General features: G+C 47.0%; 1 protein-coding gene across 1 annotated transcript in view; it reads right to left on the reverse strand.

Moving 5' to 3' along the window:
* Positions 1-26,113, reverse strand: part of Ptprn2 (protein tyrosine phosphatase receptor type N2) — a 653,364-nt gene that overhangs the window by 364,028 nt on the left and 263,223 nt on the right. Inside the window, 3 exon segments of the mRNA XM_040742316.1 lie at positions 6,541-6,929; positions 9,665-9,705; positions 11,298-11,501. Of these exon segments, the coding sequence (XP_040598250.1) occupies positions 6,541-6,929; positions 9,665-9,705; positions 11,298-11,501 (634 nt within the window).

Raw genomic sequence — 26,113 nt, forward strand, 5'->3', positions numbered from 1 at the left:
GCTGCCCTGGCCCCTGATGTGCCCCCTCCTCAGTGGTGCCTCACATCTGGTGGCCCAGCTCGCTCCTTCTGCCCACAGGCATCTTGCCGCCTCCATCTGTCTTAGTTAGGGTTTCTATTGCTGTGATAAAAAAAAAACACCATGACCTCAAGTAACTTGGGGAGGAAAGAGTTTTCATTTTGCTTACACTTCAAAGTAACAGACCTCACTGAGAGAGGTCAGAGTGGGAACTCAAATAGGGCAGGAACCTGAAGGCAGGAGTTGATACAAAGGGCATGGGGGAGGGCTGCTTACTGATGGGCTCTTACAGCACACAGGACCACCAACCCAGCGGTGGCACCACTAAGGGTCAGCTGGGCCCTTCCACATCAATAACCAATCAAGAAAAATGCACCACAGTCTTGCCCACAGGCCAGTCTGGCCAGGAAATTTCTCAGTTGAGGGTCCCACTTTCCAAATGACTCCGGCTTTGTGTCAACGTGACGTAAAACTAGCCATCACAATTGATCCCTTGCCAACTTGACATATAAACACATCACTGCTAAGCCATAGCGTTCCTTCCCTGTTCACTCCCAAGATCTCACACTAGTGTCAATATCACAAAATAAAACTTTCTGACTTTTAAAAGTCCCGTAATCCTTAAAAAATGAAACACTTAAAAATCCAGTCTTTCTCTAAAACATCCAAAGTTTCTGTAAAACATCCAAAATTTCTTTTAAAAGTTCAGAGTCTCTCAACTGTAGGCTCCTGTAAAATCAAAAATAAGTTAAATGCCTTCCTTCTTACTTCAAGAGGGAAGACTCTGGGCATAGTCACATTCAAATCTGAGCAAAAACTGAAGTGTGTCAGATTTACGGGACTCATCATCTTCAGCTGTCACAGTGATACCCCACTCCTGGTACCAGTCTCTGTCTTAGTTGGGGTTTCTGTTGCTGTGATAAAACACTGTGACCGGAAGCAACTTGGGGAGGAGAGGGTTCATTTCATGTGTATGTCCGCATAAGAATCCGTCACTGGGGAGGGTCAGGGCAGGAACCTGGAGGCAGTAGCTGATGCCGAGACCCAGGAGGGGAAATAGTTTACTGGCTTGCTCAGTATGCTTTCTTATAGCACACACACTGCCATCCCAGGAATGGCACCAGCAGCAATGAGCCTGGCCCCTCACACATCCATCACCAAACAAGAAAATGGACTACAGGCTTGTCCACATGGTAACCTGGCAGGAAAACTTTCTCAGTTGTGGTTCCTGCTTCCCAAATGGCTCTGGCATGTGTCAAGTTGACATAGGACTAGCTAGCGCACTCTCTCTGTCCTGCCTTCCCAGGTCCCCTTTGCCTGTAACTATCGCCCATAACTTACCTGCTAATTACAAACCGATGGCCCTACCACCTCCCCTTTACCCAAAATTCACCCGCACATTGATGGAAGCCTTTGGGTGGTCCCTCCAAGGATCCCTCAGGTCTGTATGTCAGCCCAGACGTCAAAGTTGTAGAGAGTAAGGGCCATTTCCTTTTAGGATTTTTAACTCCGAAGTTCCACGATGACTTTGGCTTTGGCTTTACAATTTGTGTTGGGCCTTACTTACCCTAATTTCATTTCTAGGTTATTTACCGCCAAGGAGTGTGAAGATGAAGGGCGGGCCGGCTTTGCCGTGGGCCCCTAGCCCCGTGTGCCCCACGACTTCCTCAGCCCCAGATAGGGAAAATGAATGCTGTAATCCACAGCAAAGCTAGTTAGCAGGGCCTTGAAGATGAAATTCACTGAACCAAATCCCTCTCTAAGCCCTTTTCCTCCATTGTCCAGACGGACACCCCCAATCACGCTAAACCACAAGTCAGGGCAAGCTGCCCCTTTCCTGCCTCCCCGCCACTGTCAGAGCTGCAGGCAGGGCACGCTCCATTCAACCATGCTGTGCAGATCGTGCTCAGATGAGCACGCACTTATCTCTGCTATATTTTAAAATACACAGCCATCATCTGTCATTTCATGGTCAGAACTTCCTTCGGAAGCTGCTGGAGTTAATCTGGAAAATCGATGGGAGGACTCAACAGAGCAATTCTGGCTGTCCCTGTGTGACAGCTGCCACCCTGATCCCCTGGGGGAGAGCAGACGCTGACACTTGCTGTTAGCTGGGCTCACAGATGGGAGAGCCTTGAGAACCGCCTCCCACTGCCCCACCCCCATACACACACACACACACACACACACACACACACACACACACAATCAGCAGTAAGGATTTCAGAGATAGAGACCAGGAGGTCTATCTCTACTGTCTTTCAGGTCTGAAAAGAGAGCGGCTGCATGCTTTGAAACCTTTTAATGCTGCTATTCAACCGTTCTAAGAGGGGCTGCTTCTTGATATCCACCAAACAAGCAAAACAGGAAGACGCCAGAGTGTTCATAAACATGTTGCCACAAGAAAGCCCTTCCCTGGGTGGGCAGGGTGGGGGCACTAAGCACGCTGAGCACAGCTCATGATCTTGCACACAAGCACAGCTTGAGGAGACCCACCCAAGCCAGCGACGCAGTATGTTGGATGACCATGTATATCCCACTGTGTGTGTACCCCAATTCAGCACTGAGCATAGACTCACAAGTAAAACGTGTGGGCTACCATATACACAAAGCTCACGGACCCCCCCCATGCAGCCTCACAGCACCCAAATAAGAATCTGAGCGGACAGTAAGCACCAACAGAAGCATCCTGTGACCCAAGGGGTCGCAGAGTGACACTGGTAAAGCAGAGACTTTACATCACTGCTACCAACCGTTTTAGCTTGTAATTTTGTTTTGGCAGAGAGGTCTTTGCTACGCTGCCCAACCGGTCCCTGATCCTAGCCTCAGGCAATGCCCTTTCCTCGGGCCTCCCGAAGAGCTGTGGCTACAAGTGAGAATCACCGTGCCCAGCTGCTCGAACTTGTTTTCTTTTCTTTTTTCTTTTTGAGACGGGGGGGGGGTCCCCACTATGTAATCCTGGCTACTGCGGAGCTCTCTACATACACCAGGCTGTCCTCAGACTCGGAGATCCTGACTCTGCCTCTTGAGTCACGGGATTAAGTGTGTGGGCCGCCGCACGCCGTCTAACTTTGCTTTAAGGAAGTAGAAACAAGGGCTAAAGAAATTGAATAATCCCTCGCCAGAGACCATCCTGCTGGTTAACTGGCCATGCAAAGGAGAAGCTACCCAGGGGGGCTGCAGGAATCCAGCATTATAGGCAGGTGTCAGAAGAGCGGGTCTGGCTATGGGATCACCACCTTCTATGTAAACTTTGACTTCGCAAAGTGGGAGAGTCAGGGCGTGCAGCGCCTCAAACACTCCTTCCCCGGTATCTGTCTCCTGGCCCACGTGGTGCCTCCCGTGTGATTTGGTGTGTATGAGATGTGTGGCCCGCTGTGGCGATTTGATAGAAAATGACCCCCAAATGGAGTGGCGCTATCAGGAGGTGTGGCCTTCCTCCAGCGGACATGGTCTTGTTGGAGGAAGTGTGTCACTGTGGGGATGGGCTTTGAGGTCTCATATGTGCTCAAGCCAGACCTAGTGAGACAGACCACTTCCTGTTGCCTGTGCAAGATGCAGAACTCTCAGCTACCTCTCCCCTGCCGTGTCTGCTTGCACACTGCGGTGTCCCACCGTGACAATGGATTGAGCCTCTGAACTTGAAGCCACGCAATTAAACGTCTTCCTTTTATAAGAGTTGCCATGGTCGTGGTGTCTCTTGACAGCAATAGAAACCCTAACTAAGACACTGACTTTCTCTCCTTCTAGCCGTCCTGTTCACCTAGCCACAAGTATCCCTTCCAAAGCAGTGTCCTGGTTTCACCATCCTTTTCCAGGTAGGTATGGCTATACGGCCGGGTTGGGGGGGCATCTATACACAATTGCCAAATTCAGCAGGCGGTTCCCTCCTCCTGGGGAAGTAACTCACTCCTCAGCACTAGTTCCCACCTGCCATCCCCTCCTGTGGCCCAGTACAACCTACTCTTAGCACCGCCTGGAGAGACTGCAGCTACTGCCTCCCCTTCGGACTCTACTGAACGACAGAAGTGATGAGTCAAGGGCCATCTCCAGGGCAGGTGCCGGTAACAACAGAGACACCAAGGGAGACCTGCAGGATCCTTGTCAGCATCCGGACCTACCAAAAACAAGGCATGGCGGGCGGGAAGTCAGCCAGAGGCGCGATGGTCTTTCTGTGTGACTCCTGTGTGTAGCCGACAACTGTTCTGACTGGCCTCAAGGCGTGGCCAAGGGATGAGGACTAGGAAGGTTTCAACACAAAAACCACAACATAACTGCTGCACTTTCTCCTGATCAAAGGCCGCCGGCAGAGAAAAATGACCTGATCTGGCAGGCTCCCCACCGCCACCCCCTGGCTTAGCAGAGGGCTAAGGCTCCATGGGAACTGTATGTCTTCCAGCCTGAGTCTTCATCCTGTGGATGACTTTGACGTTGGACCATCAAACAGTATAAGGTGACGCTCGAAAGGTGGAGAGACCACCGCACCAATCATGTCCTTCCTTTGGGGGGAGCACACCTGCTGGTTGCCATACGGAAGTCCCTAAAGTGGCTATATGTTCACAGAGATGCCTGTCTGTCACCTATGGTGCAATTGGGGCCAGGGCAGTGTGCTGGGTGTAGGGCCTGTGGTCCCTGCACGTGGGACACTCTACCTGACGTCACAGAGCACAGCACTGAGGACACCGACGTCCTGGTGTAAGAGGGGGAGATCCTGAGCCAGGATGGTGACGCGTGCACACCGTGCACAGCATATGGGGTTGAACACGCGGATGCTGACACATGAGGCACCACATTACACGTACAGGCCACGAGGCTCGCGACATATCACGCGTAGGTCACAATCTGCACATCGTGTGATACCCCGGTTTGAGACACATGAATCGTACAACGTACTATGCACGCACAGAACACGAGACATACGGTATCTAGTATGCAATAAAATATAATGCTCAAGGCACCACAACACACACACACACACACACACACATCCTACACAATATACACAAACACACATACACAATATATATATATCAGTGGTTTCCAGAGAGGGGACATCTATACATGGGGTGTTTGAGTTAATGAGTGACTACCTGTTGGGTAGTTTACATGGTGAGTAACCTATGGTGGTTTCCAGAGTGTCCAGCTGTGTCCCACATCCCCTGTGGGGCATGCTCTAAGCACCCTGTGCATCCTCTACATGGGAAGGTGTGGGCTGCCCAGCACCCATCGGAGAGCGAGAGGACAGACAAGGGTGAAGGATGGGAACTCTGCTCTAGAGAAAGGAAGAGGCAGAGAAAAACAGGGAATGTGGGGCAGGGTGGTCCCTGCAGCTGCAGCTGCCACCACTCAGACAAAATCATGAGAGGGCGGCTTGGCAATGGCTGGGAATAGTCTTGAGTCTTAGCTTGTTTTTAGTAACAGCCTGGTTTTGAGCTTAAAATAAACCTTGTCTGTCAGATAGCGGTTGGCTCCCACCAAGGAGGCTTCATGTTTCCGGCAGCAACACGCGGGGCAGTAAAAACCACACAGGTTCCATCGCCCTGTACCTGGCGGGGGAGCTGGGGCCCTGCTTTGAGCTTTTCCAGCAGGGCAGTCTGCAGCAAGGGGGGTGGAGCCTCTGTGTCGAAAGAAGGGATGCCTGAGCCTTCACACCAGTGCACAGGCATTTGCACACTGCGTGCACACATACATAACCCAGACGAGCACTCATACCTGCACCTGTGTGTCTCTTTGCCTGTGTGCTCAGACATACGTGTGTGTGCAAGCTCACACAGTCACGCACCTTCCTCCCTTTGAAACACTGTCTTCTCGTAAAAGGTGACATCGAGCGCATCACCCTCATTAGCAAGGAGACCCGAGTGTCAGGCTGACCACTGATGACTCCCTGGCACTTAGTGTTTGAGTCCTTTCTCTTGTTAAATTCAGATCAAAATGAAAACACAGTATACTGTGGCCATGAAGAATACTTTCGCTCCAAATGGTCTACTTGGAGGATTTGTCGGGAAGCGGGTAACTTTTTTTGTTTTTCTGGTTTTTTTGTTTTGTTTTGTTTTGTATTTGAGTTCCAACAAGTGAGGAACCGGCAGAGAGCTCTGCTTTGAGGACATCAAGTCCTGCTCTGTGCCTGCTGTCCCTTGTCCCTGAGTGTGGGTGTTCCCTGGAGAGAGCAACCTAGGCCAGATCTTGCTACCCTACCCATGGCTGTCCTCTGCAGATGTGTCTGTGCAGCAGGGAGTCCCTACCTGCACAGGTCAGGATAGAGAGGAGCAGGGAAGGGCTTCGCAGAGATTGCTGTGTTTCCTGGATTCCGGTCATGGTCCTGACGCTGACACTAAGTTCAAAAGCCCAGCAGGGCACTCCTGGCTGGACAGCCCCCCCACACACACACGTGCACGCACACACACACACACACACCCCTGGATTCATTTCCACTCTTCAATGAGGCACTGCCACTCCCCAGTGTCTGGGGGCGGGGAGGGGGGCGGGGAATCCCAGGAAAGGGAATGTAGATCCTCTACTCACTCGTTTCCGGTGAGGATGTATCCCCACTGCTCCTTCTCAGAAGGCTGGACTTCCAGCTGAAGGCCTCGGCTAGGGGGTCCCTGTGCTGCTATCTCGGGGTTCTGCTCCTCCTCCCATGCCTCTGGAGCTCGGCTTTGTAATTGTTCCTCAAGCCTCTGGGCCTGGGGCTCTGAGTCCGGCTTCCTCCCCGACAGGTCTTTGGAGTAAGTCCGGCTCCTCACGTGCTCCACCCCAGCAGTGTCCTCCTCCGAGGACAAGACCTCCTCGGGCTGCTCTGACTTCTTGATCTCTGCACTGGAGGACTTCTCCGGGCGGGGAGCCTCGGGTGATAGAGGTGGCCCTCCGCGGTCTTTCAGGAGGCCCCCCAGCTGGACACTCAGACGGCTGACCTGGCAAAGGAGAGACATCCGTGAGATGCTGCTGTGTGAGAAGGTGCCATCGATACATGCTTCCGGGGAGTAAAGTCACATGGCGGGGTGACAACCAGCCACTCCGAGGGGAAAGGCACAGGAGAGGAGGGCGGTGCCCGTGTGCAGAGCCGTGTCTAGAGGAGAGGTCCGCCAGGGTGTGGGTCATGCCACGGTGCTCCCTCCTACTTCCCCCCACCCTCTCTCACACACCTTCCAGAAGAATCCCTCTGAGAGTGACGGACACCTATTAACTATCACAGATACTCATCATGGTTCTGTTGAGCTCTCCCATGTGATACAAAGATTTTGTAGGATTACTCTCTACGTGTTAGTTCGGTCTTTAAATAAACTCCGGGAGTCAGGGACCATCAGTAACGCCCATCTCACAGACAGGGAAACTGAGGCGGAAGCTAACCTTGGACTGAGCCCATTGTGGGGACATGTGCTTATGTCCAAGGGACATTCTGGTCCTGGTAAGGATGAGGCTTCCTCAGCCTGACAGATCTCTCTCTCTCTCTCTCTCTCTCTCTCTCTCTCTCTCTCTCTCTCTCTCTCTCTCTCTCTCTCTCTCTCTCTCTCTCTCCTTCTTTCTATTTTGTTGTTGTTGTTTGTTTGTTTTTCAAGACAGGGTTTCTCTGTGTTGCTCTGGCTATCCTGGAACTCATTCTGTAGACCAGGCTGGCCTCAAACTCACAGAGATCTGTTGGGGAAGTCCTGTGCATTTGTCAATAAAGCACTGTCTGGCCAATAGGGAATCTAGATAGGAGGGACTAGGAGTCCAGAAGGACTCTGGGTAGGAGAAACACAAGGAGTTCGACATGTAACGCCATGGGGTAGGAAGCCCGGAACTATTCTCCGGTAAGAGAAATGTTTAGATTAACAATTATGGGGAAATTACTTAAGTCAGAGCTAGCCAGTAAGAAACAAGCAAGGCCAACAGCTTCATAGTTAATATAGGCTCCTGTGTGTTTATTTGGGACTGATGCGGCTCTAGAACCAGGCTGGCGGGAAGGCTTCTCTCAAGGAAAAAGCTTCTCTTAACAGAGATCCACCTGCCTCTGCCTCTGGAGTGCTGGGATTAAAGGCATGCGCCACCACCACCGCCTGACTCTGACCTCACTTTCTTAACACTGGGTTCCTTGGACACCCATCGGTGCTATGATCACACCACATGGCTATGAATGGCTTTAATTACATCACATGACTACAGCACCAGTTTGCTCCGTGCAAACCTCATTTCATCATTTCCCCGCCCGTGTTCTGGCCTCTGTTTCGCATACTCAGCCTTACAGAAGCTGGACATCAAATGATCGCAGTTCCAGATTTTGAAATCTGCTCTAGTCCTTGTCACAGGCGCTGTTTCCATAAGGTCAGAGCCTCCAAGGTGTGACCTATGGTGTGTGCAGAAGTGTGTGTCCTTACCATCTCAGTGGAGTGGTTTTAACTGTGAAATTATATTTCTGATGTTACACTAGACAGGATCTGGGGTTCGATTTCTTTTGCAGCTTAGTCCACCAAACACACATTTAAGAAACAGATAACTGTGCTCGGGAGTCATCCCCTCTTGACTAGAATTTATGAGTTTTCCCTTTGCATATGCGAATACAATCGTCTGATGAAGATGGCTACTCCTATTCTGATTTGCAACCACAAAGCATGGCAGTCAGTAACCCAGCAGGGGCTTTTGAAAAAGAGGATGACGAAGTCTCGGAAGGAGTTGCATGTGAGGGAGGGAAAGGTGTCACTGAAGAGAGAGCTCAGAGCTCCTCTGGAAAACAGGTCCCTGAAAACGTGCTCCAGGAAACGGAGCAGAGCAAGTCAAAACTCAATGAGTATAAGGTGAGGCCGTGGGAGAGGCAAGGAGGCTGTGAGCGGGGTCCAACGGCTTCACCAAGCTCAGGTTCAAGGGGACCTCTGGCCAGAATTCTGAGGCCACAACCTTGAGGACTATGGGGACTGTGTGGTATGCGTTCTACTCTCAATATCCAGAAACTGTTTCTTGACCCAGTTCTCCATGGCCACTCGGATGGAAGTCCCACTGTGGCTGTGACTTCAGTTTGTTTCTGTTCCCTGCTGACATCCATCAGACACCCACCCGGAAGCAAGCAAGATGACATAATCAGTGTTATAGAACCGCGTGACATCACTGTGCTCCGGGAAGATTTCCTGCTTCCTTAAGACTTACGTTAGAGACCAAAGGTGCTCAAGCAGGAAGCCCCCAAATCTAATGAAGTTATCGGTATTGCTGACACACGGTATGTAGGTGCTGGCTGGCTAAGCCCTTTCACAGAAGCCATCCTAGACCACCTCAGTGATGGAGTGCCCTGTACCTGTGTGGCTGCATGGGACATCGGACGGGGAAGCTGGGGCATCACCAGGTACACAGGAGCCCATCCAGGGAGTTTCAGGGACTGTGTGCAGGTCTGTGAAATGGGCCTGTGATGTTCTCATGGGGGAGTAGTACTGATAATATTAATTCTCTTCTTTGAATTTGCCGTATTTTTCGTGTCTCTATATGATAGCTAAACATTCATTTATAATCTGAAAACATGACATCCTATACCTAGGTCTATACAATTGTGTGTGCGCTCAGAATTTTCCCTCATTTTGGGGGTTATGAGGCTTTTCCCCTGTATCCTACCAGCAGCTAGGAAACTACATTTCATAAACATAGTGATGATTGATGATTTTGGGTCAGGATGCTGTTGTCTTACCTGGTCGTACACTGGGTCATCCACCTCTGACAGTCTGCTGTCTGTAAAAGACAAAAAGCGTGTTGTCACAAGATGTCCTTGCAAGGTGTCCCAGTGCACGGCAAGATGACCATTCAGAATCCTCATGCAATACGAGGCGGAACAGCATGACCAGGTTTCTACCACAGAGTAACCCCATTAAGTGCGGAACGGAGGAGGGTTTTGCTAAGCAGGCTTAGACGCTGCATCGTTCACGGGTACCTCTCCCAGCTCCACAGACAGACCTACACAGAGACTCTTCAGTGTCTGCCAAAGCGAGAAGGACCCCATACCTCATCATAGTTAACAGTTACAAACACAGACTAGCGTTCCAAACTAATTCATGTGAAAGATGGTATGGGCTATTTCTCTGGCCAGAGGGACGTAGTCCTACTTTGCTCCCTATTGCTGTGAGAAAACAGCATGGCCGAAAGCAACTCGGGGAAGAAGGAGTTTATTTCCTCTTACAGTTTACAGTCCGCCATCGAGGAAGTCAGAAGCACCAGGCAGGAAGTGAATGAAGCAGGGATCACAGAGGGATATTGCCTGGGGTGGGAGACTTGCTAGTCAAAGCTCACTAGGCTTACATTTTATGCCAACACCAAACCTCCTGTCCAGATGTGGTGCTGTGCTCCCCCACATCAATCGTGAATGGAGAAAATACTCCTGAGACTTGTTACAGGCCAATGTGGTAGAGGCGTTTTTTTTTTTTTGTTTTGTTTTGTTTTGTTTTCTCAACCTGGTCCGTTCCCTCTTCCCAGTAAAGATGCCCAAGGCTATGTGACTCGGGTCACATCCTTCAAGACTCCCTAGGCCCTCCCATGTTTGGTTGCCCCTTTGACCCTGGTGAGTGGCCTCTGCTCCAGCCCACAGAGGAAAGGAGTGCATCTGGATTTCAGTGGGATTTTATTTCAGAGCTCAGAGCCTCGGAGGCCTCCCTGCCTTGAGCTCCAGGTAAGACAGGGCATGATGCTGCCTGCTGCTCCCAGTAGCCTCGGAAGTAGATGCAGACAGTTGGATGTACCCTTTTCCTTTTATTGCTCAAATATTTGGCAGCCCACGCTGGTGTGACCCAAACAAAGACAACTTGCCCATCACTCCCGGGCTTTCCTGACTCTGAGTCTCAGCAGGCAGGAATCAGACCTCCACCCTGAGAGCAATCTGCCATTCGGCGTAATTGCTCTGGTAAAGCTCAGTCTGTTAAGAAAGCTTTTAGAGGTAAAAGTTCAAACAGATGAAAAAAAATCTTTAACATAAAGCCCTCTCTCCAGCAGAAAGGATGCATTATAGCCTGGTGAATAGGACTCTCCCCTGCCCATGACTCCCTCCCCTGCCCATGGCTCCCTACCTTCCCCATGGCTCCCTACCCTCCCCCATGGCTCCCTCTCCTCCCCATGGCTCCCTCCCCTGCCCATGGCTCCCTCCCCTCCCCATGGCTCCCTCCCCTCCCCATGGCTCCCTCCTCTTCCTGTGACATCACCTCCTCCCTATGTTGCCTCCCCATGGCCTCATCCCCTCCCCAGGCTCCTCCCTCCTCCTTCCCCCAGCCCCTCCCCGTGGCTTCTTCCCTTTCCTGTGGCCATGGCTGCAAAGGACCCAGGGAGCAGGAGGTCACCTTGAGGCATTGCTTCTGGGGCATCTGCCTGCTCTCTCAGCTGCCCCTCAGCCCCTCGCCCGCGGCTTTCTTGGTTGCCCTCTTCAGGATCTCCGTGCATGGCTCCCGCCACCGAGTCAGCCATCTCCTCCAGCTGCAGGGGGCCCGAGCGGTCCACCTCAGCTTGCTGTTGCAGATCCTTCAGGAGGCTCCTTAGGAGTGTGCCTGGGGGGGCAGACAAAGTCAGAGTGATCTGTCACACAGCTTGACAGGTAGCCTGGTGGACAGACGTGGAGCTCACAGAGAAGGAAGGACTGACGGACTACCCAGGGGAGGAGAGGAGCAGGCCTCATAGTAACCACAGGTTCAGCTGAGGAGGAATCAGAATTTACCCGATACAAAATGAAATCAAGATCACATAAGCAATTTAAACAGGCCTATAACCCCTAGTGCAGTACAAGTGGTCATTAAAAGTCTCCTAACCAGAAAAGGCCCAGGGCCAGAAGGTTTTTAAGGAAGAATGCTACCGGAATTACAAAGAAGAGTTGACCCCCATGCTCCTCAATTTACTCCACAAAATAGAATCAGAAGGAGCATTGCCCAATTCGTTTCATGAGGCCACGTTTACCCTGATGGGCAAACCACATAAGGACCCAGCAATGAAAGGGAATTATAGACCAATGTCTCTTATGAACATAAATGCAAAAATACTCAATAAAACACTCGCACACCAAATCAGAGAACACATCAGAAAGATCACCTGCCATTATTAAGTGGCTTTATACCCCCAGATGCCAGGATTGTTCAACATATGCAAATTCATAAATGTAACCCGCCATATAAACAAACTGAAAGGCAAAATCACCAGCTCATCTCATTAGATGCAGAAAAGACCTTCAACAAAGATTCAACACCCTTCATGATGAAAGTACTGGACAGATTAGGAATACAAGGGACATACCTCAACATAATGAAGGCAGTTCACAACAAGCTCATGGTTAACATCCACTTAAATGGAGAGAAAACTCAAAGCAATTCCGCTAAAACCAGGAACAAGACAAGGCTGTCCACTCTTTCTATACTATTCAATAAAGTACTTGAGACAGAAAGAGATCAGGGGATATAAATAGGAAGTTTATTTTATTTGCAGAAGATATGACAGTATATGTAACTGACCCCAAAAATTTCACCAGGAAAACCCTACCACTGATTAGCAACTTCTGCAAAGTGGCTGAATACAAAATTAACCCACAAACATCAGTGTCCCTCCTATATACAAATGACAAATGGAATGACAAAGAAATTTGGAAACACCACCTTTCAAAATAGCCTCAAATAATATAATAAGACTTCACGGGGGTAACTCTAATCAAACAGGTGAAAGGCTTCTATGATAAAAACTTTTAAAGACACTGGAGAAAGAAATTAAAGACTATATCAGAATACAGGAAGATCTCTCATGCTCATGGGTTGATAGGATTGATATAGGGAAATGGCCATCTTACCAAAAGCAATCTACAGTTTCAATGCAATCCCCATCAAAGTTCCACCACAAGTCAGCTTCGTATGGAAACATTGAAAACTCAGGACAGCTAAAACAATCGCAAATAGTAAATAAACTTCGGGAGGTCTTGTCGCCCTGGATTTCAATACTATGAAGCTATAGCAGTAGAACCAGCAAGGTACTGACTCAAAAGCAAAAACAAAAACAAAACAGAAACACAGATCAATGGAATCAAATTGAAGACCCAGCTATGAATCCAAACATCTATGGACACCTGCTTTGTTTCGTTTTATTTTAATAAAGTCCAAAACATATAAAATGAAAATAAAGTGAAAAAATACAGCCTCTTCAACAAATGGTGCCAGTCAAACTGGATGACTGCATGTAGAGTAATGTAAAGACATTCATACTTCTCACCCTGAACAAAACTCAAGTCCATGTGGATCAAAGATCTCAACATGAACCCAGATACACTGAACCTCATGGAAGAGAAAGAGGGCAACAGCCTTGAACTCATTGGCACGGGAAAAGCCTTTCTGAACAGAACGCCAGTAGCACAGGCACTGAGATCAACAATTAATAAATGCGACCTCAAGAAACTGAGGGGCTTCTGCACAGCAAAGGACACAGTGTCATTCGTACAAAGTGGCAGCCTGCGGGATGAGAAATTATTCTTACCAACTACACATCTGATAGAAGGCTGGTGTCCAAAATATAGAGAGAACGCAAGAAACTGGATACCAATAAAACAAAAAGGACAATTAAAATGGGGTACAGATAAAAACAGAGATTTCTCAGAAGAAAAGAAGGAATTTCAAATGTCGGAGATGAATGACACTTAAATGTTCAACATCCTTAGCCACCGGGGAAATGCCAATCAAACCTACTTTGAGATTTCATATTCTACCTGTCACATTGGCTATGATCCACAAAGCAAGTGGCAGCTCAGGGTGGTGAGTAAGGAGGACACAGGTGAGATGCGGTAGTGGGAATCCAAACTCACACAGCCACTATGGGAATCAGTGCAGTAGTTCTTTAGGAAGATAGGGACCAATCTACCTTAAGATCCAGCTACACCCACCACTCTTGGACATATGCCCCCAAAATACCTCATCCTACCACAGAGACATGTGGTTCAACCATGTTCATTGCTGCTCTCCTCAGAAAGCCAGAAACTGAAAACTTAAATGTCACTCAACAAAAGAATGCCTAAAGGAAACATGGTTAGTCTATACAATGGAATATCACTCAGCCATTGAAAGAATGAAATCATGAAATTTGCTGTTAAATGGATGGAACTAGGGAAAAAATGTCATCCCAAGTGAGGTTATCTCAGAAACAGAAAGGCAAATTCAGTGTGTGTTCACTCATATGTGGGTATGGGCTAAGTCTGTGATCATCAAGATACGATCTATAGAACCAAAGAGGGTATGGATAGAGTGAGGGTCTACTGGGGACAGATAATCTCATTAGGAAAGGGAAATAGAATAGATAGTTATGGATAGGTGGAGGAGGATAGAATGGGAGGGGCAAGATAGAGGAGACAGTGGGAGAGAATATGGGAAGAGACATCTAAAATAGAGGGCCATGTGAGGGATAGTATGGAGACCTAAGACACAAGACAGAAGCTTCCTAAAATGTTTACATAGGTGAAGGCGATCTAAATGAAAGTGCCCAGATAAGGAGGAGACAGATTCCCAGTTCTCTTGTCACCAAAGGAAGCTTCCAGTTCTGGGATTGGGTTCCATCTAATTGAGTTGTTGGCCAAAGGGCCTAGGTTAAAGCCCAATTCTACTGCTCTAAAATAAGTAGCAAAAAAAAAACAAACCAAACAACTCTTAATGATGTTCTGCTGTACTCACACCTCAGTGCCTTGCTCTGCCACCATCGGAGAAGCCTCCTCCCGCATCAGGTGGGCACAAATACGGAGACCTACGAGAGTGGGAGACTTTGGAGCACTCAGCCCTAAACCCTTCCACCTCAGTGCTCAGGGAATCTCAGGGAAGAGGAGGTAGGAAGAGCGGAAGAGATGTAAGAGGCGGAGAGAGAGGAAGACACCAAGAAAGGCAGGCCCTCTAAATCAACGTGATCAAAGCTCGTACGGATTCACAGAGACTGAGGCAGCACACAAAGGGCCTGTGCAGGTCTGCACCAGGTCTTCCGCCTACACGCTATAGCGTCCAGTCCAGTGTTTTCATGGGATTCCTGCGTGTGCAAATGAGTGGGTCTCTCTTGTTCTTGTGCCTTCTTTTATGCTCTTATCCAACTCAAATGTTGGTGAGCAAAGTCCTTCTGAGTATATGTTGTCTTCTTGGTTGATTAAATAAAGCACTGTTGGCCAATAGGGAAGCAAGACAGGTGAGACTAGAAGCTGAGGGGGATTCTGGGAAACTGAGGCACAGTCAGTCACGATGTAGGACACCAGCTGCGTAAGAGGTCTGGACCTTTTCTCCGGTAAGAGAAGACCGTGTGGAAATACTCAGTATTAGCAGTTATGGGTTAATAACTAAGTCAGAGCTAGTGGATAGGAAAACAAGCAAACAGTCAACAGCTTCATAATTAATATAGTGTCTCGTATGTTATTTGGGGGTTGAGACAGCTGCGGGACCCAGGCAGCTGGCGGGAAGACTACACATTGTATATGGTGTCAGGAGTAGGATCATGAATTTCCACGTAGAATGGCAAAAGCTTAAAAGGGATTTTAGAAACAAAAGAACAGAGAGAAGAACAGCTTCTTGGTTGCAGCATTTTTCTCAGGTGGGCTCTGTTTTGCTAGAGACAAGCAGACTCACATGGCTTCCTTAAGGGAGTCTTCCTGACTCGGTATAAGAGGCAAAAAAATAACTGCAAGGCTCTTTTAAGGGGCCCTGCCAACAATTGAATGGTGTGCACAAGCAGCTGGCAGTGGCAGTGACCACATCTCCAAGCCAAGGCATAGACTAAGGGGTTGAGCACAGCTCCCAATGCTGGCAGCAAACTTGCGCCCACTGTGTTATGTTGGGAAGCCAGCGGCTGTTTCCACTTTAATTTTAGCAGGGTTGTTTAAGAGATAACAGACATGTGCCCAGAAAAACATAAAGATTTACAGTAAAGTTAGATTCATATGAAGTAAAACCTCTAAAAGGTTTATAGTGTGTTTAAAAATATACATAGGCTTTGGAGAGAAAAAGAAACAGGATAGTGGGAAAAAAACATAAACAGAGTAGCTGTGTGTGGTGGCACATGTCTTTAATCCCAGCATTCGGAGGCAAACAGATCTCTGTGATTTCAAGCCCAGCCTGTGTACAGAGGGAGTTCAATGGCAGCCAAAGTACACAGAGAAACCCTGTCTCTCAAAAAAAAAGTAAAATTAAGAGATATAGAGTAATAAAAAAAGCCACATAAAGATGGAAAATACACAGAGATTCTGGATACTGTATGCTATTGTGTTTTTCAGTTGTTCAATTGCTAAGGAAGGAACAACACCTGCCAAAATAACTTGATTATAAATGTTGCCAGATTAATCCAACTTATATATTTTGATAATGCCTTGGCTTCAAAATTTAAGTATATGGATGTGTTACTTAGGAAAAGAGATTTTATTTGTGTTTCCACAGAAAATGAAAGGCTATGGATTCCTTCCAGGTTTCTATGGTTTGATGAAGCAAGACCCCCCCTGAAGCAGTGTCCCAGGCAGTCCAACATCCGAAAAATCTGGGACAATGCAGACTACAAAAACAAGGACCTGGCCAGGTTTCTGTGTGTTGTCATGATTCCCATGGTATGGACAGCGCCCCAAGCAGTAGGAAGCAGCTTGGATAAACAATGCCCACATTCCCAAATATTGTTTAAATGTTTGTTTTCATTTTACAGGGTTGGTTATCAATGGTAATGATCACAGTCAATCTCTTCCTAAAGGGAAAAATGAAATTTGATATAGAAATGAATATTTTGTATTGGTATGAATTTTTACTTATTGATACAAATTTAAGATCAAATATATATATATATTCTCCTCTTGTTTAGGTATTGTATTTGTATAACTCATTTATAAATGTAATATATAATTAAATACAGATTATATAGTTACCTATAATAGTAAAAACTTATAGTTAAGTTAGTTAGGTTTTCTAGATATACAGAGATGTATTTGAGACAGATAGATATTCTTCTAACCTTTCAAAGACCTTCAGAAAATGGCATTTAAAATGGCTTAGGGTTTTTCATGACAGACACAACTGCTCTGGCAACACCAATTATGTCTGAGAGGAAGATGGGCATTGAAGAAACTCGATATGGAGTTTGCCTTTGACATGGCAAGACTAGTCATTTGGGCAAGAAACTGCTCTTGCCTGGACCGTTTGACTGTTGCTGTGTAATCTGGACATGCAGGACCCACAGGAAAGTGACCGCTGAACTTGATAGGACAGTCGTAAAGGGTTCCTGCTTCATGGAAGAGTCTGCCAGACATTGTGCAGGACACAGAAAAATTACTAACAAACTGTCAATGCAGATGGACAGTTTGAAATTTCCTGCTTTGCTGAGAAATCTGCCAGACATACTGTGACCTATGGGCTGAAGATGGATGCCACAACTTTACAGAGGAACTTCAGGTGACTGTCCAGGTAGCAAGATATCTCTGTCAATTCTAGTGTTTATATATTATCCTTCTGTGGTCTTTGATGGAGTTGAAGACAGCTAGTTATAATTATAGTTTTCCTTAGTTATGATAAAAGGTAAGTTACATATGACTCACACAGACAGGATAGATGATAGAACACTTTCTTTAAATCTTACTAAATGTTAATGGATTAAATACTGTAACTATAGTTCTTACTTGATAGCTGTTCTGTGATATATAATTTGACTATGTTAAAGTTAAAACCTTTCTTTTTATTTAGACAGAAAAGAGGAGATGATGGGGAAGTCCTTCTGTGTATATGTCAATACAGCATTGTTGGCCAATAGGGAAGCAAGATAGGTGGGACTAGGAGTCTAGGAGGATTCTGGGAAACTGAGGTACAGTCAGTCACGATGTAGGACACCAGAGGACTAAGAGGTTTGAACCCTTTCTCTGGTAAGAGAAGACCACTTGGAAATACTCAAGGTTAGCAGTTATGGGTTAACACTTAAGTCAGAGCTAGCCGATAAGAAACCAAGCAAATAGGCAACAGCTTCATAATTAATATAGTGTTTTGTGTGTTGTTTGGGGGTTGAGACAGCTGTGAGACCTAGGCAGCTGGTGGGAAGACTACACATTACAAAATGTGTTAGTTTTTGTATTCTCTTTTATATGATATTATTATATTAATTATATTATAATCCTTTATAAACCTGTTTGTTTTCTAGCAAGAAACACAAAGGGAGTGGATCCTGATGGGAGGAGAGGTGGGGAAGTGCTGGAAAAAGTTGAGTAAGGGGAAACTGCAATCCAGATATATTATGTGAGGGGAAAATCTATTTTCAATAAAAGGAAAAAAGAAAACAAATGGATCTTCGGGCATCAGTGTGGTTTTCTGTTTGGTATTATACATATGAATGGCATGCTTGGATCTCTGATCAAGAACTTTCAGCCCAGAAATCTGCAGCCAGGGGACATACCCTTCAGACACAAATGGGACCGACATTTTTATATTGTGCTTACGGAATAGCAACTGAGTGGCTCCTGCAGACCTACACTTTTTTTAAAAAGGTAAGGAAAGCAGACACCGTGTGTGAAGGAATACAGCCACAGCCTGCTTTTCCTTCCTCTCTGAAAGACATGTGTCTGCTATGGAGCACTCATTCATCCATGCTCCTACGGTTCATAAAACATACATAGCAGTGCAGACATGGGGGAAATGTCCGCTCCGCTTCCTGTTTCCTGTGTGCAGTGCTCAACAAAGGCATCTTTATCTCAGCTGAAACAAGGCTTCGAGGACACAATAGTCCCAAACTATCTAATAAAACTCATTCAGTGTATTGGGGGGGGGATTTCCTGTAATAGCAATGAATGATAAAACAAAGTCAGTAAAAATAGGAAAAGTAGAGGCTGGGAATGTGCTCAGTGCTTGTTATGCCAGCATGAGGATCCAAGTTCAGAGCCCCAGCAGCTATGTAAAAGGCAGAAATTTCAGCACGCGCCTGTCTCTTGAAGGAGAGAGAAACAAAGATTCTTGGAGTTCATTGGTCACCCAGTTGAGACAATCAGTGAGAACCAGAGGCCCTGTCTCAAAACAAATAAGGTGGGAAATTATGAAGGATGAGATTCAGCATTGACTGCTGGCCTTAACACACACACACACACACACACACACACACACACTCAAGTGGATGCACACACTTGCAGATGTATCCTCTCTCTCCCTCTGTGTGTGTCTCTGTCTCTCTTTTGTATACACACACTTGCGGATGTATCTGCAACCTCACTCACTCACTCACGCACACACACACCAAAATGGGCAAGGACAAAAGTACAGAGAATTCACAATGGAAGCTATATAAATAGCCAATAACCTTGTGAAAAGATGTGTAGTCCCTAGCCACCACAGCCAGACATACAGTGCCACAGAGATACGTGTCCTATCACAGCTGAGGGCGTCAGAGAAGATTCTGCATACTTTACAGGTACATAGGAGTCAGATGTTTCCACTCCACTAGGGTTAAGGATTAGGGTTAGACCCAGCATGCACATAGGCGATCTCTGTGACTGGCGGCACTGTCGTTGTGCCTCAGGAAGTGGAGACACAGAGCTGAACCACCAGACAGAGCTTCCGGATAAAGACATGGTAGGACGGAATGCCCACGAAATGAACAAAGGAAAGCCGTGTTTTCCTGTAAACTTGAAAAGCTGGACTCCGTCAGACTTAGAGCTTGTTGATCTGTTGTTGTGGAGACGGGGATTTGCATATGATGAGATGCATGGACAGAAATGTGCCCAGGGATGAGTCTTGGGTGTGTGTGCTTAGGTGACCACCCCCAGCACCACAAGCCTCTTCCTGCACATTCCCCATGCACCCTTCTGACAGTTGCTGTTCTGAAGTGAGGAGATCCCGTGAGATCAGTGACGGCTCCTCTCTACTCGGGGTGGACTGTGGAGTCACGGTACTTCTGCCCACCCAACTCTTGTTCCTCTCTGGCTCTGAGTGGACACGTAGTCTGGCTGTCATTTCTCTGCCCTCTGCGAGTGTGGCACCTCTGATGCAGAGTGCATGTATTTACCTTCATGAGCGATCTGCGATTGCAGAACCTCCCCCAAGAACTGTGGGATTTCAGCACCATGGATAGCTCTCACAAACAGAGCAGTGTCCATCATGCCAGCATATGCGTTTCCCTCCTGGAGGGATTGATTACTGAACCTTCCCCAAGAACTGTGGGATTCAGAACCGTGGATAGCTCCCACAAACAGGGCAGTGTGCATCATGCCCAGGGCGGAGGGGGGACGGGATGTGACCCCACTCCATAGATCCATAGATATATTTAAGTGCAGTCTATTCTACGGCTGACCCCAGCTCTGAGGGCTCTGACTCTGGATCTACATGGATGCAGGAAGATGACGTGTCTGGTTCATACAAGCCTTAACCGCTGAGAGGAGAGGAGGTGGTGCTCTGGACTTCCAAAGATGGGCATTTAGAGTTCTTGTAGTTTCAGTTACAAGATAATACCACAATGAAGCTATCCCTTCAGTCATCTCTCATTACACTTTCTCTTTTTAATTAACTTTTATTTAAATTAAAAACAATCTTATTTTACATACCAAACTCTGTTCCCTCTCCCTCCTGACCTCCTATTCCTCCCACCAACTTCCCATCCCACCCTCCATCCACTCCTCAGGAAGGGTAAGGCCTCCTGTGAGGGATCATCAAAAATCTGTCCCATCATTTGGGGCAAGACCTAGGCCCTCCCCAGTGTACCTAGGCTCACAGAGTATCCCTCCATAGGGCATGGACTCTCAAAGTCCATTTGTGCACTAGTGATAAATACTGATTCCATTGCCAGAACTCCCATAGACTGCCCTGCCCCCCCCCACTAACACCCACATTCAGGTCGCCTGGTTTGGTCTTATGCTGGCTCCCCAGCTGTCAGACTGGGATCCATGAGCTCCCACTTTCTCAGGGCAGCTGTTTCTGATCTTGACCCCTTTGCTCATGACTCCTCCCTCTCTGCAACTGGATTCCAGGATTTAAGCTCAGTGTTTAGCTGTGAATCTCTCTGCTTCTGTTTCCATCAGCTACTGGATGAAGGCTCTAGGATGGCATATAAGGTAGTCATCAATCTCATTATAGGGGAAGGGCATTTAAAGTAGCCTCTCACTACTGCTTAGATTCTTAGTTGGGGTCAGCCTTGTGGATCCCTTGAGATTTCCCCAGTGCCTGATTTCTCGTTAAGGCCATAGCAGCCCAGATCATTACACTTTCAGTCGCATGGCCACATAGCATGTGCCCTTTCTAATCTCTGATGGACATCCCTCTAGGCTACTCCAAGCATGCGGGATCAATCAGGAGTGAGAAGATGCCATTGTGACTTAAAGTCATGCTCTACCTGAGTAAGGAGGCAGGCTGACGCATGATGTTTCACACACGGAGAGCCTCTCCCCCACATCCTTCAGTGGTCATAAGGCCAACCTCACCAGGATACATGCACACTCTCTTCATTGTGAGAGGGGAAGGAATCACAGGGTGGTCCATGACCTTGTCGATACTGAGCTCAACTTTGTATAGGCCTGGGGGCAAGGAAATCACTCAGCTCTAGGAACTGGCATGGGCTCAACCTGAGAGACTCTGTAAGTAGTCAAGGAGGAAAGGGACAAAGAGAAAGTTAACAGGGACGGATCTCACCATGGCAAAGCCAGAGGAGTCAAGCATGTGCAGGCCCTTGCTTGGCCCTGTAGGCACAGAGCTACCAGAATCCATGGGCAGTGGGGCTACAGGAAATCGCTTGCTACTTTCTCAGGTCAAATTATTCTAGGTCTATGTTAGATCACCCTTCTCTCCTTCTGTAGCTTTGGGTCCCAAACATGTCTGAAGTCACGATGTCCTTCCTATGGCACCATGACCCCTCAGGGCTGTGGCGCTGGGCCATCAATAAAAAGAGATGACAAGTTCAGGAGAAAGGAGGAGGGCTGCCCTGTCCCCAGAATGACTCCACGGGGCTGAGAGAGATGGGATTCGGGCGTAGACATGGGAGTCCCATAGGACAGATGGCCCGGGTCTTGGCTCACAATTCAGGAAGTGCTGATTCTCATCACGACTTCTCCTTTATTGGTCAATGAAGATCAATGAGGTATATATTGCCATCCAGTGAAGTCACACCCCAGGGCCTCAGTATATCACAATCACTGCCTCAATGATGAGCTAATGATATAGATTGGATGTGCACATCATTGCCCATCTTTCTTCCCCCACTCCAGTCCATGATAAACATTTGGATATCTGCAATTAATTCCAGCCACAGCTCACTCACTGCAACCCTTGAGCAGGTAAGGCACAGCACAGACAAGAGCCCTTAGAAGTTCAGCCATGCAGGCCAGCTACAGCCTCTCAACATGCCCATTACAGAGTTTAACATTACACTTTGGAATGTGAATGGATGTTTCAATGTTTAAAAACACTCGCTGCTCTTGCAGAGGACCCTAGTTCAGTTCCCAGCACCCATGCCCTGGTTCACTACCATACCAGCTCCAGTTCCATGGGATTTGGTAACCTTTTCTGGCCTCCAGGCCTGCGCAAGGTTCACATAATATATGCATGCAGGCAAGACACTCAAACGTATAAAGTAAATCTTGAAGTTTTTAAAAGATTAAAATTTTCAATTACCACTCCTTGTTGAAGTATAAGCTTAAATTTTAAAATAAAATGTGAATTTCAGCCATGAAAGTCAGGGCTCAAGTGCCACTCATTTAATCATTCATTCAACTAGTCCATCCATCCATCCATCCATCCATCCATCCATCCATCCATCCATCCCCATGTACACATTCATTGTCAAAGCACTAATCCACTCACATATCCCTTTTGCCTACATATTTATCCATCCACCCATTCCATCCATCCAGTTATTCAGCTTATATTGGACAACCATTGTGTTCAGAGCCCAGGAGTAAATATTATCACAAGCAAGAAAACACTGAAAACTAAGGACATAATTTTCTGAACGACTACAATATTGTTCACACACACACACACATGTACATACCACACGTATATAACCATATGCATATAACATATATGTGTACATATGAATACACACACACAGCACACATATAGAACATACACATGCACACACATACCCACATCTACACATACCCTCAAAGTTATTTTGAGTCTAGAAAGACTTGAGGACAGTGGACATCGCAAGCAAACTTAATTTTGCTGTGTGCCTAGACAACCATTAGGATACTGTGAGAGCCAGGTGTGGTGGTGCAGTCCAGTAACCTCAATACTTCAGGGGCTGATGCAAGAGGACCCAGCATGAGAGGTCAGTTGGACTATACAACAAGTCTGTTTCACAAAATCAAACAAGCCCCATGAGACGGCTGAGTGACATTTCCCACCACTGGTTTTCCCCCCTCTAAAATAAACAACCATTCAGGCTGACTTGTCACCCAGCCTGTCACTTATTTCAGTGTTTATGAGGCAACTTTCTTTCCTGAATTCCAACTGAATAGCCTCCAAACTTTTGCAAAATACTCTGTTTGTAAAACCACTGCATGCATTTTACCCTGCAAACTGACAGGCTGACATAAACAAATATGACAAACATCTTTCCAAACTTAACCATGAACCTTTAAAATATGCAAAGTCTGAAACTCTACCTTTTTGCAAAGATTTTAAAATAATGTATTACTTACTTTTATTATTGAACAAAGGCAGCCCAGTTAATTTACTGATTTTTAGAAAAGATAAAAATTCAAATTACATCTTATGGGGGGAGCTTAGTGTATAACTTCGAGCCTGAGTTATTAAAGCAAAGTGTGTATTGTGTATTTAATAGAAAACTAATAAAATATGAAAAATGAGATAGGCTAAAAGGCAATCTGTGGGTTCCCCCAACCCAACCCCAGCTTGTGCAGTCCTTTCTCCTTCTCTTCAACAGTTCTCCCAGATCTCAGCCCAGTGCTTGGCTATCCATCTCTGTGTCTACTCCCATCAGTTACTGGATGGAGGCACTCTGATGACAATTAGGGTGGTCACCAGTCTGAGAACAGGAGATGGTCAGCTCAGGTACACTCTCCACTCTTGCTATGAGTCTTGGATCATCCTTGTAGATTCCTGGGAGTTTCCCTGGTGCCAGGTTTCTCCCTAACCCTGAAATGGCCTCCGTCAAGACATCTCTTTCGTTACTCCTCCCCATCCATCTTGTCCCCAGCCCCCTCAACAGGTTCCTCAAGTTGCCATACCCCCCATCCAGCCACCTCTGCCCCCAGTTTACCCAGGAGATCTCTTCTATTTCCCCTTCCCAGGAAAACCCATGCTTCCCTCTTTGGGCCCCTCCTTGTCACATAACCTCTCTGGGGTTGTGGACTGTAACCTGGTTATGCTTTACTTCACAGATAACATCCATTTATGCATGAGTATGTACTGCTTTTCTCTTTCTTGGTCTGGGTTACCTCACTAAGGATGATTTTTTTTTCTAGCTCCATCCATTGGCAGGCAAAGTTCACGATGTTGTTGTCATCATCTGTTCTTCGGCTAAGGAGCGTCCAGGCTGTTTCTGGGTTCTAAGCTATTATGAATAGCACTGTTATGAATGTAGCTGAGCAAGAGACAGCTGAACTGGGCTCTGGGGAGATCACAGACTCTGGAACGACAGCTAGGAAGCCTGTATGGGGCAAACCTAGGCCTTCTGCATGTGGGTGACAGTTGTGTAGCTTGGTCTGTTTTTGGGGCTCCTAGCAGTATGACCAGGGTCTATCCCATGTTGGGCTGCCTAGCCCAACCAAGCTTGACGTTGTGGGAGAAGCTTGGTCCTGCCTCAACTTAATGCCATTGTTGGGAGAAGGGATGGAGTGGGCAGAGGCGAGGCGAGGGAGGGGATAGGAGGGGAGGAGGGAGGGAAAACTGTCGCCAGAGTGTAAAATAAATAAAAAATAATGAATTTTAAAAAATAATAAAAAGTAATCAAAACAACTTATGGATATATGCTAAGCCTCACTGTAAGCACATGAAATGTAAATGGTATGTGTCCTTGGAGCACAGTATAAATATGAGCCAATGCAATCCTCAAATCAAGAAGTCCGAGTGTTGGGAAGCTGCTACTCTCTGCAGGCATGGACACCAGGAGGGAGGGTGCAGATGTGTGCGTGAGACCCAGCACATGCTGAGAGCACTTTCCAAGGTAGGAGAATACATTTGTGGATGACTGACAGCTCTTCATAAGTATTGAATAAACCCCATGGCTCCGGTGAACATCATTAACCAAACAGGCCAATCTGTGAGAGTGCTCCGTCCTGAGAGCCTCCACAAACATGGGGGCAAGTGACTGTCCTCTGTCCCCAACCTACACAACCTCTCCAAAGAATTCACAACTTTACCACTTAAGTCTTTGTTCAAAGACTCAGGGGTAGGGGAAGATATCCGGAATGTTAAAAGCAAAGGGAAACGACAGATAGACATCTGTTACCTCGTGACAGAACTCAGGGAAGAGCCTCATGAATACAGCAAATCATGGGAGCCCCTCCCCCGCATCTGGGTGAAACAGAATGATTCCCATGTAGCTGTTCTGCGAGATGAACATACTTAGTATTTTTGTACTTAGTTAGGCATATAGCCCACAATCTTTTACCAAACCCCATTCCCATGGTAAGCGTAATGTTTCTGGCATTGGAGGTTTCACTTGGTGATACAGGATGTCTAACTGGGGTATTGTCTCCCCAACTATATATGGTCACTATATACACATACATAAAAGGAATTTTAATGACCAAAGCCTAGGACCTATTAGTCAAGGCAAAAAAAATCTTTTGATAGAGTTTAGTTGATATTTAGACAGTTGTTTCTTGATAAATCCAGCTTTCTCTGAGGTGACCCAAATTGATGGGGGATGTCCTTCTATATATATGTTTCTCTTATTGGTTGGTGAACAAAACACTTCTTGGCCAATAGCCGGTAAAGGTAGGAAAGATAGGCGGGGCTAGAAGATGAGGAGAAGGCTGGGAGAGAGGTACTGCGAAAAAGTTGCCATGTAGCTACAGGGTAGATAGGATATGATGGCATTCCCTGGTAAGATAAGGCCATGTAGAAGTACATAGATTGGTAGTTATGGGTTCATCGTTAAGACAGAGCTAGTCAGTAAGAAGCCCTAGCCATCAGCCAACAGTTTTACAATTAAAATAGCATCTCTGTGTGTTCAATTGGGTCTGAAGCAGTGGAAGGAC

The sequence above is a fragment of the Mesocricetus auratus genome, unplaced genomic scaffold (genome assembly GCF_017639785.1).
Source record: "Mesocricetus auratus isolate SY011 unplaced genomic scaffold, BCM_Maur_2.0 Super-Scaffold_15014, whole genome shotgun sequence".
Classification (NCBI taxonomy): domain Eukaryota; kingdom Metazoa; phylum Chordata; class Mammalia; order Rodentia; family Cricetidae; genus Mesocricetus; species Mesocricetus auratus.